This window comes from Catharus ustulatus, chromosome 2 (assembly GCF_009819885.2).
Source record: "Catharus ustulatus isolate bCatUst1 chromosome 2, bCatUst1.pri.v2, whole genome shotgun sequence".
In the NCBI taxonomy this organism is placed as follows: domain Eukaryota; kingdom Metazoa; phylum Chordata; class Aves; order Passeriformes; family Turdidae; genus Catharus; species Catharus ustulatus.
This window is the reverse complement of record NC_046222.1, coordinates 43452212-43463758: the sequence shown is the minus strand read 5'-3', so window position 1 is coordinate 43463758 and position 11547 is coordinate 43452212. Positions and strand designations below refer to the sequence as shown.

Here is an 11547-nt window from a genome sequence, read left to right as displayed (position 1 = left end):
TTTGCTCGGAGCAGACAGGGCTCTAAGGTGGGCATCACCATTTTATTTTCCCCATCAAAATAAAGAAAGGATTGATTGCACAAATGGTGTTGGTCCCCAGATAAAGAAGATAAGTAATGAAGGTGAAGTTTGGATAAAGAAGATAGCTAATGAAGGTAAAATATGTATTTGGTACTCATGGTCTACTGGCAGCTATTTAAGGAACAATGTAGACCTCTACAAAAAATGACTGCCAGTAGTTGATTACATAATTTTCAAATTATGACCATGACATAGTAGAGCAGGATGGTAGACTGTTTCCTAGAGTACTTCCTCACTATCCTTGCTGAGGTCTTTTTTCAGACAGAGGACTCAGGCTTCTCAAGGTGATGTCTTTTGTTTCCTGTATGGATAGTGCGTTGGCTAAATATCTCAGGGCTTCCAAGTCAAATTATAAAAGGTGTCAGCTTTTTCCAGTCCACATCAAAAGGAATTCCAGAAAAGTTAGGAGGTTCTTTACATGGCAAAGTTCCCTATCTCTTCCTAATATTTAGTCCAAAGCATTGCAGTCAAGTTCATATAAAATTAGCATGCAAGATACTAACCATATGACTAATTGATGTAAAAAAGTGAACCATTTAAGCAGTTTTAAAAAGATGGGATGACCAACCACACAGAAATCATTTTTTGTGGACTTGTCTTCTGCTCTACAAAACCAAAAATCTACAGTGAATCTTCCTGAGTCTAAAAAAATCATCACCTTAATTAACAACCAGAGATCTGACGGCTTATTCATATCCTTTATAAAAGAATAAGAATTGCACAGGTCCTTGATCCTTAAAGACTGCACATGGGAGGAGTGAGAAGTGCTACATTTTATTGACCATTCCCCTTTGAAAGGAAAGGTGGATCCTGTCCACCTTTCAGTTACTTCAATGGTTTGGTATGTTGGGACAGTGACAGTCTGAATCTCATAGGGGCCAGAATGGTAAAGAAGAAACAGTGAACTAATTGTGTATCACAACCACAGTGCTTCCTGTCACTCCCATTGCTCAGGCCACGTCCAAATTCAATGAGCCCAATATATTACCACATATGAAATAAGGATGCCATTATTTCCTACTTTCATATTCCAGTTTAGTTCCTGCACACCTCAGAGTTCTTGGGCGTTGGATTCTGTCACACCTCTTGCTCACTGGTGTATATATATCACAGTATAACACCAATGGACTGCAATCACTCTGACTCCGCCTTCTAAGCTATCAAGTCAGACCCTGCTGAAAGGAAATGACACGCAGCTTAGGAAACTTGTTTATATACAAAATACAAGTGGGGAAGTGATTTCAGCTTTGCTATTGTTGATAATATTCAAGGATACAGATATAAAAAATCTCTAAATTCCTGTTTAATTGAGATCAGCTATTGAGTTTACCTCTACACACCGCCTCTCAGTTTTCAGTGGAACATGGACAAAATGCTTAGATGAAGTGGAAGAGTGACGGATATTACTACTATTAGAAGCTGTATATTAGGAAAGCAGGATGAAGCGATTCCACTGATAAATGGAAGTATATGGATATACAGGCAAAATCATGGACAAGTCAATACTTGTTTCAGGCTCAGTTTCAATACTTTCAAGACACTGTCTTGCAGAAAGAGATTGAAAGTTTCATTTTCAATAAATATTCTCTGGTTTTTCTGAATCTTTTAATAGCAGACCTACCATTTTCCATGTCACAAATTTTCTTGCCTATGTCCCCCAACCACTTACATGCTGTGATCCAGTTGTCATTTATTAAAGACTGGCTCATATAATGATGCAAAAGGCTTGTGTCTTTTTCTGTTCAGTTATTGTTCCTTAAGTCTCAGAATCTCTTTGTATGAATTTATTTTCCAATTCCATTCAAGTGAAAGAAACCAGCAGCTTCTTCCATGCCCAGACATGTCCAAGATCTTCATAAAACATCCTGCTTCTTTGGCACAAGTAAATTAAAGTGGGAGAGTTTAGAAACAGCGTGAATGATGGGGAGGTGGAAAAGAAGACATTGCTACAGATTCTTCTGTAGATTTAGAAGGTGAAATCATAGTGTGTGTGTGTGTGCGTATGTATGTAGTTAGTTTAAGCTTCCTTTGACTTAATTTGTTGGTTTTTATAGAGTTAAGGACAATTGTTTACATGACTATGCTAAGTGTCCTTCCACTTCTTTCCATAAGTCAAAAGTGCCAAGCAGAACTGGAATGACATTTCTGGATGGAATCTCAATAGGGAAAAAAAAAATAAAAAAGAAATGGCAAAATTCCCAGGTAGAATTTTGACAAATCCACTAAAAACCCTGGCACTTGGACTAGACCCCACAGCATAACACAGATTACACTGTCAGAGGACAAACAGTTCTGTGGTGGAGGAATATTAGCCTTGATGTTGGCAGGCTTTCGGTGAAATGCTCTGTTCTACTGCAGGGGTCTTCCGGGGAAAGCACCCTCTCTTGTCCCTAAATGCGTGGTTAACAGCTGGCAATATGGGAAGAATGAGTCTGAGTGCTGATGAGCTGAGGGAAGAAATGAGCAGTGTTCCTGGACACATTCTGGCTGCTTCACTGCTGTGTCAGCTGGCAAGTCACCCCTGACATCTACATGGCCTCCAACCCAGCTGAAGGACAGCAGTGACTTCAGGGCACAGGGGTATCAGCTTCCCAGGACTGGGATGGGAATAGCAGCATCTCTCTGCCTATGGGACCAAGGCATGAAATGAACATCTGACCCGCTTCATGCCTTGTCAAGGATTCGGTGATTCTGGGCATCCCTGAAGCAGAGCTCATCAACTAGTTGAGCTATAGGTAAGGCAAGAGTGCCATGTGAGGTCTCAGCTCAGCTCACTGCATCCAAATTCAAGCTGCGTCTTTTCCAAGAAATCTTCACTGTGTCCCCTGGCAACGCAATTTTCAAACACTTTAAACTTCTGATTAAAACCACAACACAGCTCCTGTTTTTTATGCTGCAATACTTAAACCCAGGACTGAATACTCATGTTAGTTTGAACACTCAGACTGCTGTCTCAGGATTCAACATAAGAAGGCAAGATCTTGGATGCATGTGTAAGTATCACACTTGCTCACACATCTCAGAGTCATGAAGACTGCTCAGCAGTGAATTTGCAGCGCTCATGCTGCCAAACACAAGGCAAGATACAACTCTTCCTCCCAGCACTCACAAGCCACTCCATAAATGTCAGCAACAGGATCTGGAAGAGGAGACCAGCAGCTGGAGATGTAACATGCCTATTGGCAGCCATGCAAAAGTCACTGAGAATAAAGGCCCACTGAAATGTTTGCTTCTTAAGAGGCCCACTAAAATGTTTACCAGCTGGGTGTGCTGCATCTCATTCTCCCACTGCTTCATCCCTGGACACAGAAAAAAGGGTGTTTACAAAACATTCAGCTGAAAGCAGAGGATATGCTCCATATGCAAGCTGCTGCTGCCAGGTGCAGAGATACAAACACAGTATTTGAAATGCCCCTGCTTTGGAAATGCGGAAATGCAAACATCATACCCTACAAATGCAGTTCGAGATGCTCTTCCATGACCAGCAGAGACAAACCCTACCATTGCCAAAGAAGAGGTCCTATCTTTCCAGCGCTCCTTGCTGCCTTCCTGCATCCCTGTTCCCTGCTGTGATATCCCACCCCTCCTTCATGGAGGCTCTTCTCACCCCTTAGGGTGCCAGTGCATTTGCTAACTTCAGCAGCAAACTATTTTTAGTGGGGTTAGGGTTTTTCTTCTGGGCTGTTTCCTGTAGCTTCAGCCCTCTGAATTGGTTTATTGAGGACACCCTTGGTACCAGAAGGGCACAGGAAAACAGCAAGAGTACTGGCCAGGCTGAGAGGAGCAGGAGGACCCGCTACAGCAGCAGTGGGCTACTGGCAAAGCCACCCTCATCCTGCTGCAGCCTTAGACATAAACATTTGTACCACTTCACTCAGTGGTTCAGAGACCTTGGCTCTGACCTGGGTCACACACACAGTGTGACCTGACTCCTGCCACGCTGTTCAATTCCAGTTTCCTTTGGAAGGAGGCCATGCCTTTCCCCAGGCCACCTTGCAGACTGCAGAGCTCAGCTGCTGTGGTGCTGGGATTGTTTTTATGAAGTCTTCAATGTGTTTTTTGCCACTGGAGAAGTGGTTCCTTTTTTCTTATTTTTCTTGTGTTCAAAAAGAGGTGGATTATTTTTAGCTCATGTTTCTCCTTTTGAACTTTCATGTGGGTACCACGTCAACACAGAAGTCTGCTTCCAAGGATGGATGTCTCAGAAATGACTGCCAATAGAGATCTGAGTGACAATGGTTCTGCAATCCCTGCATGAAGTGAAGTGCACCATGTTCAAAAAAGGACATAGGAACTGAAAGTAGGACTTCCAGTGAATTAGGAGACTTGGAATCTATGGCACAAATTTTCATCACCTTCCATCTAATGTTAGAGAAGTTTATTAAAATGTTCTGCTGAAGACCCTTTATCCCAAAGATGTCTGTAGTTCTGTAGGGCAGTTTCTGCCATTTCTTTTTTAGTTGTGAAACCACCCTTGGCTATTAGGCCATGTAGACCAGAATATATGATCTGGGGTACTCTGTTTTTGCTTTGTGGTGTGAGGGAGAAAGGGTGTAAGGACATAGATCCATGATTACATGGGCTAGGTATCACCACAAATAATGGTTCCGTAATAATGCTGGGTTGTCAGGTTCAAGAAAAGAGAAATGAGTTTTTTATATAATTGGCTATGTCACTAAAATTTTTAGGTATAAGGAAGGGGTTTTTTCCTGGCATGCCAAGGTCCTGCATGCAAGCCACACTGAGAAAACTGAAGGCAGTTTCTGGAGGTCCCTCCTCAAGTATACTATGAAGAATTACAGATTGTTTACCCTCACAAAGAGCCAGGTCTCTTCAGCACCTCTGGAAAGTGGGGCAGCTTTTGTCCAGTCCACCTTAGGAATGAATTAAAAACCAGCATACTGTCCGATAATATGATTGCGAAATCAGGGGGTTTTGGGCAAGGTAAACTGTCACATGTTTGCTTGCTTCTAAACCCAAATTTGTTTTCTGTGTTCCTGTGGAAAATCAGAGGATGTTATAAGCTGAGTCATGCCATTATTGACTTTAGCAAGCACAGCACTGATATAAATAGTGAAACACTGGTGAGTCTTAGAGGAAAAGGAGATTGAGAGGTCTTCTAGCAAGGGCTGGTAGGACAGGGAGACAAAGATGAAGACAAAGATCCTTCTTTTCCTTGAGTTATTATATGTTTTACACTCCTCTGCTTTTCCAGTGGCTCCAGAGAAGGAAAAAGAGGACATGCAATTTGCTAAGGTAAGGACTATGGACAGAATTTATGAAATAATTTATTGAGAAAATGAACATAGTGGTGTATTATAGAATAGAATATTTTATTACCAGATCTCTGCATTTGAAAAGGAAGTTTTATATTCTAAACTGTTGCTTTTTCTTCCCTTTCAGAAATACCTTGAAAACTTCTATGATTTTAAGGAAGAGAAACATTCTGTGTTTAGAGCAAAGGACCTCAACCACATGGCAGACAAAATACGAGAGATGCAGTCATTCTTTGGGCTAGAGGTGACTGGGGAGCTGAATCAGAAGACACTGGACATGATGAAGCAGCCCAGATGTGGAATACCAGACATCCGTTCATACAGTGCCTTCCCACACAGCCCCACGTGGAAGAAAGAAGATGTGACCTACCGGTAACATACATTAAAGCTGTTTTTCTCCACACCACTGGGAAGTTAGGCAGTGAATTCTAGGCAGAAGTAATGTCAACAGGTTCTTTATTATTTATTTCTGTATTCCTCCGTATAAAAGGTCCATTCAGGATGAAAGGGATAGGAATGTGAGAACTATTCAGGCTTCCAAATAGTGATGAGAATAACTAAATAGGAGTTTACGTTGGTTAACTAATAGCCTACTAAATAATATACTCAGTGGATAGAAGGAATACAACTGAACAGATATGTCAGGGTTTCTGAAAGGCATGAAAGAAAACTGTGAAATCTTAATCTGTTATGTAAGCAAATATTTTGAAAATAAATCACTTGAGTTACATAAATAATTGTAACAACTGATTAAAATCTTTGACCTTGGTACATTGTGTCCCATGTGACCTGATTGCTTTTCATTCCTTTTGTCTCTATTCACAGGATTTTGAACTACACTCCAGACATGCTGCAAGCTGATGTAGACGAAGCAATTGCAAGAGCCTTCCAGCTCTGGAGCAGTGTGACCCCTCTGAGATTCACCAGGGTCTATGGCGGCCAAGCAGATATAATGATTTCCTTTGCTGCTGGATGTAAGGAGACTCTGTTCCCAGGGAATCATAGTACTTGTCCCTTTTTTTTTACCAAGATAATGAAAAGCACCTTTTTTTTCCCTTTTATTTTTAGTTCACGGTGACTTCTATTCCTTTGATGGCCCAGGAGGAACTCTGGCTCATGCCTATGCCCCTGGCAATGGGATAGGAGGAGATGCCCATTTTGATGAAGATGAAAACTGGACCAAATTTACTACCTATGGTGGTAGGCAACTTAAATATTGTGTAGACTGTTACTTTGTTAGAAAGTCTTGTCTTGGAAATGCTGTAAAGTCTCATACCCCAAGGCAGTAGTTCCAGTATTTACTGAGATGTAAAATGTCAGTGTAATTTAGTAAAACAGTTCTGCATATTTTGATCTGGGATGCAGTCACAACAGTCCCTTGAAGCTAATGCAGACTGCAGTTACAGCTCCAGTAAAGGAAATTAAATTAGTATGGAATAGCAATGTTGGGAAATCACAGAATCAAAAGACAGGGAATTTTCACCCTCAGATAATGACCTTAAAAGTCATAATATAACCTGTCACATTTGTTTTTTGCTTGGGTTTGGGGTTTTTTTCTGATTTAAAGTGATGCTCATCTTTAACTTCCGGAAAGGAAAAAACATCTTGAATTTATTGATGAATAAAATTAAATATAACAGCGAAGTGTTCTGCTCTCCAGCAGTTTCTAAGGATTATGTGACACGTTGCTGGTTTTGTGAAGTAGTTGCCAGGCAAATTCCATGTCATTTGCTATTCCCAAAATCTGACCAGGTGACTAAAACCTTCTCTCACCTGCTTTTCAATTGTTAATAATATTAAAGAAACTTTCATTCTTTGTGGAAAATTTCTGCAACGTGGGCAAAAAACTGTTCCCAGAGTGGTTTTCCAGTGAGAAATCAATGCCTATAATTCAAAACTTACTTCAGGAGACCAGAGAGCTCTTACTTGGGCATAGTTACATTCTGCCTTTTTTTTTAAGACTGTGGCTGCTATATCTCACATGAGAGAATCGTATCTCTATCCTACTGTCATGCAAAAAAATTATTTAATGCTTGTTCTTTGTGCTGAATCTTTTTTTAGGATACAACTTGTTTCTTGTTGCTGCTCATGAGTTGGGCCACTCACTAGGTCTCAGTCATTCCAATGTTTTTGGTGCTTTGATGTATCCTATATATATGCCCATGGATACGAGGAACTTCCAGCTTCATCAGGATGACATTGATGGCATTCAAGCCCTCTATGGTAAGCAAGAAGCATCATTTTCTGGTGAATGATGGATAACAATTTAGAATTCATTTTACCCAACAGATAAAATGTACTTAACTTCCTACTACAAGAAAGGTTTAATTTCCTGTTATTATTTCTGTAGACTGTATTCACTCCAGTTAGTCAAAAGATCCAAGAGTTTTTCCCAATGATACTACAGGAGCAGCCCCTGTCTGTAGCATTAAACCCTCTTATTTTCCACAAAAGGGTGGTTATGTGTACAGCTGTCTATGCATTTGGCTTCACATGGTACAACCTGAAATGCTGTGATGTGAACAACTCTGATCCACCTGCCAATTCCACACTTATTTATTTTGCAAAGGACCCCCCAAGGAATCTCCTGCACTTCCAACAAAAGCTTTTCCCCCACAAGAACCAACTGAAATGGTACCTGCAGAAGCACCAACTCCAATGACTCCCAGGGAAGAACCAACAGAAATTACACCCTCCAAGCCACCCCAAAGACCAGATGACTGTGACCCTCATCTCTCTTTTGATGCTATCACTACTCTCCGTGGGGAAACACTGTTCTTCAAAGGCAGGTAAGTGCTTTTATTGCCAGCAACATCCTTTTGTGAGACTCACAAAGGCAAAGCATAAAGTTCAGTTCAAGGAATTTATCCTCCCTCGGTTGCAAAGGAAAATATTTCTTTCTGTAAGTGTTAAGGCAACTTTGAAAAATTTTAGTAGCCCACCTGGGCTGAATGAGTAACATGGTTTACTCATTTGAGTTTATACAAGTGAGTATAATGTTTTAATCCATCATACATCATCGTCCATGTCTATTAAAATAGAACAAGGCTGAATAATTCCAGTGTCACTTCTCAGCCTGCAGCTGCTTCACATACAGCACTGTCCTCATCACACCATCCCATGTGTAGGCTAGAGAGCAATGGAAAATGTCACTGGTGACTTTTGGTGTCATTCTGACCTAGGATTCTGCACTAGACCAACTGCTCAGTAATGTCTACAGGGAGCCCCTGCTGTCACAGGGTGGCCTTGTTTCGGGCACACTCTGGCTATAGTGAGTTGTTGGCTGGGCATATCCAGCCTGGTGAGAGCAAACAGCAGGTCAGGTTCAGGGCTTCACCCCCTTCTTGGCTTGGCAGTTGTATTTTGATTGAACAAGTTTCCTTTGATGATGTGGGTCTGATTTTCCTTCAAAAACACATGAAGAATTATAGCTTTAAAACTTAGTAATTTTCAAGGAGGAGGAAGAAAGAGCACTTCTTCCTTAAATTGGGTTTCAACATGTTTCTCAAGAATTTTTATTTAAGATTTGCAACCAAACTGAAATGAGCTGTGCCTACCTACATGGGTCATGGTGAAGAGAAGGCTGCAATTGTCAGCCCTGACACAGATATCCTATGTTGTCCTGGACAAGCCATTAGGGTGCAAATGCAGAAGTCCTGAGGACCACTAGATGTAGGTGACCCTGGCTGAGCCAAGGGGTTGGACAAGATGAACTTCAGAGGTCCCTTCCAACCTCAACTATTCTGTGACCTCAGAGCAACCTGTAGCAAAGGGCACAGATCTGTGAGGGAGCCGGGCAGGGGGAAGGACTGCATCCCAAGAGGGCTGGTATCTCTGCCTCATAGGGAGCACTGTTTCCAGCACCCAGACAGTAGGATTTAAAGTACATGTATGGAACCTTGGTCTCCTAATGAAGCACAGACTATGAAGCACTGCTGGTTTTGTTTCTATCAGCTATGTCTGGCGCAGAAGTCCCTATTTCTCAGGAATTGAGCACGACACCATCTTTTCCTTCTGGCCATCACTGATAGCTGGCTTCGATGCTGCCTATGAGGTTGACAAGAGGGATCGAGTGCTATTTTTCAAAGGTACTTCTCTTTGATTTCCATTGGGTTTTTTATGCATGCATGAAGTTATAGCAATACTGCTGATTATATCTAATCATAATGGAAGGAATATTATGCTGATATTCATATAAACTCCATTACTAGTACTAGCACTATTAGATGATAGTCTTAATATTTAAATCCATTTAAATTTTGCAGATTATGTTACTGCCATTAACTAATGCTTCTTCACCACGGTCCTACACAGACTTCCTTTGGTCAGTGAGAGAGAAGACCCTAGCTGAGACAAAACTGATTGCTAAATTACGTTATCTAAATACATTTTTAAAGATGACAAACACATCTAAAATATTGACTTTTAATTGTTGAGTATATAGTACTTTTATTGACTATAAAAAATAGAAAATCCAACAACTATGAGATATTCAAACTTCTCTGCACCCTAAGTGGGCAATATTTTCAGCTGGATATCTATGCTGTTTGGTGGCATTTACTACACAGAAAACTCTGACAAAAAGGAGATCAGACTCCTCAAGAATCCTTACAACTTTTTCTGTTTTCCTGTAGATGACCAGTACTGGGCTGTCAGTGGCTACAGCATAGAGGCAGGGTTCCCCAAGCCCATTCAGAACCTGGGCTTCCCCACCAGTGTCAGGAAAATCGATGCAGCCGTTCATGACCACAGTACCAAGAGAACCTATTTCTTTGTTGGCAACAAGTACTGGAGGTAAGGTTCTTCTCCCTTCTGTACAACAGATAATCAAAACAGCTTTTTTTATGAAGTTATGTGAGTATTTGTACAGGAAATTAATTTCCTCTTTTTGTCAGTCTTCTCAACCACTAAAAGGTGAAACTCAGTTGCTCAGGTCTTTTCATAAAACAAAATCTGTTACATCTGAGTGTTCATTTACACTTATCAGGCTGTGATTAAGGGGCAAATGAGTTTTGTTTATTCATTAAGAAGCAGCGCAAGCTTGTACAAAAATATAATGTATTATAATTAGTATGAAAATATAAATTGAGTGGACTTTGTCATCATGTCATGTACTCATTCAGTAGTTACTAACAAGTTCTGTGAAATTTATAAATGACAGGTCAAGGAAGTTCTAGAAGGAGATTAAAATATATACTTGCTAAGAAACAGTTCAGCTAAGCAGTAATCTTAGCCTAATAATTAGTCTGTAATACTATCTTGAAAGGGTGTTATTACACCTGAAGTTTGCATTTCCCTTATGGGGTCACTTCATAGATTGTGTGCTGTAAAATTAAAATAATTATGTTTGAATAATTATTTAAGGTTATTATTATTTAAGGTTATTATTATTTAAGGTTATTATTATTTAAGTGTAAGCTCCATTCAGCCTTATTGTCAGTCTCAGGGAATGAAAGTAAATGTTCTAATCTGATATTCTGAAAACAGATTTACCTGGGCTACTAAAGCTGTAAATATTCACACAGCCAGGATTTATAGAGCTTTATGAGGTCACAGATTGCAGGTCCTAGATTTTCAGCTGAGAGTCGGCATCTTTTGTAAAAAATCCATCTGGTTTCAACACTGAATGTCACATGTTTATTTTCTGTTTCTGTGTGATTTCTTTATTTAGTTTCAATGAAAATACCCAATCAATGGAAAGAGGCTATCCAAGAAAAATAGCTGCTGACTTCCAAGGGATCACCTATCCAGTTGATGCTGCACTTCAGAAAAATGGTAAATAAATTAAAATGTAATTTTAAAAGACCCCAAAGACCACCCACCAAAGCAAAAAATAATTATGCTTCAATGAATGTATTACATTTTTGGTTTGATTTTTTAAAATTACCCAATGAAATAGTGAGCGTGTAACAATAGATATACAAAAATGAAATATTATTTTTTCAATATTTTTTCCTTCCAATTCTAGGATATTTCTACTTTTTCCACGGATCAAACCAGTACGAGGTTGACATCAAAAGGAAGAAACTCATCCGTACAATGAAAAGCAACAGTTGGTTTAATTGCTAGAAATATGACATGATGGTGCAGGAGTATATTTGTACCAGGAAAGAGTTTTTCATATTTCTTGATTTCAAATAGTGTTATTCAGCTGTTCCTGTGCATCTGAGTCTGAAATGATGGCCTTTGG

General features: G+C 40.1%; 1 protein-coding gene across 1 annotated transcript; it reads left to right on the top strand.

Annotated features, from left to right (window-relative positions):
- The first annotated feature begins 5201 nt into the window (after positions 1 to 5201).
- LOC116992488 (stromelysin-1-like) lies at positions 5202 to 11547 on the top strand. Its single transcript, XM_033052165.1, has 10 exons — positions 5202 to 5337; positions 5485 to 5729; positions 6183 to 6331; positions 6426 to 6557; positions 7419 to 7580; positions 7927 to 8146; positions 9312 to 9445; positions 9992 to 10151; positions 11029 to 11132; positions 11326 to 11547. The coding sequence occupies exons 1-10, from the start codon at positions 5233 to 5235 to the stop codon at positions 11424 to 11426; spliced, it is 1512 nt and encodes a 503-aa protein (XP_032908056.1). The 5' UTR covers positions 5202 to 5232; the 3' UTR covers positions 11427 to 11547.

Coding starts and splice junctions, on each gene's coding strand:
- LOC116992488 (XM_033052165.1), top strand. CDS start 5,233: ATGAAGACAAAGATCCTTCTTTTCCTTGAGTTATTATATGTTTTACAC. Junction 8,147..9,311: donor ACACTGTTCTTCAAAGGCAG/GTAAGTGCTTTT, acceptor TGTTTCTATCAG/CTATGTCTGGCGCAGAAGTC. Junction 10,152..11,028: donor GTTGGCAACAAGTACTGGAG/GTAAGGTTCTTC, acceptor TTCTTTATTTAG/TTTCAATGAAAATACCCAAT.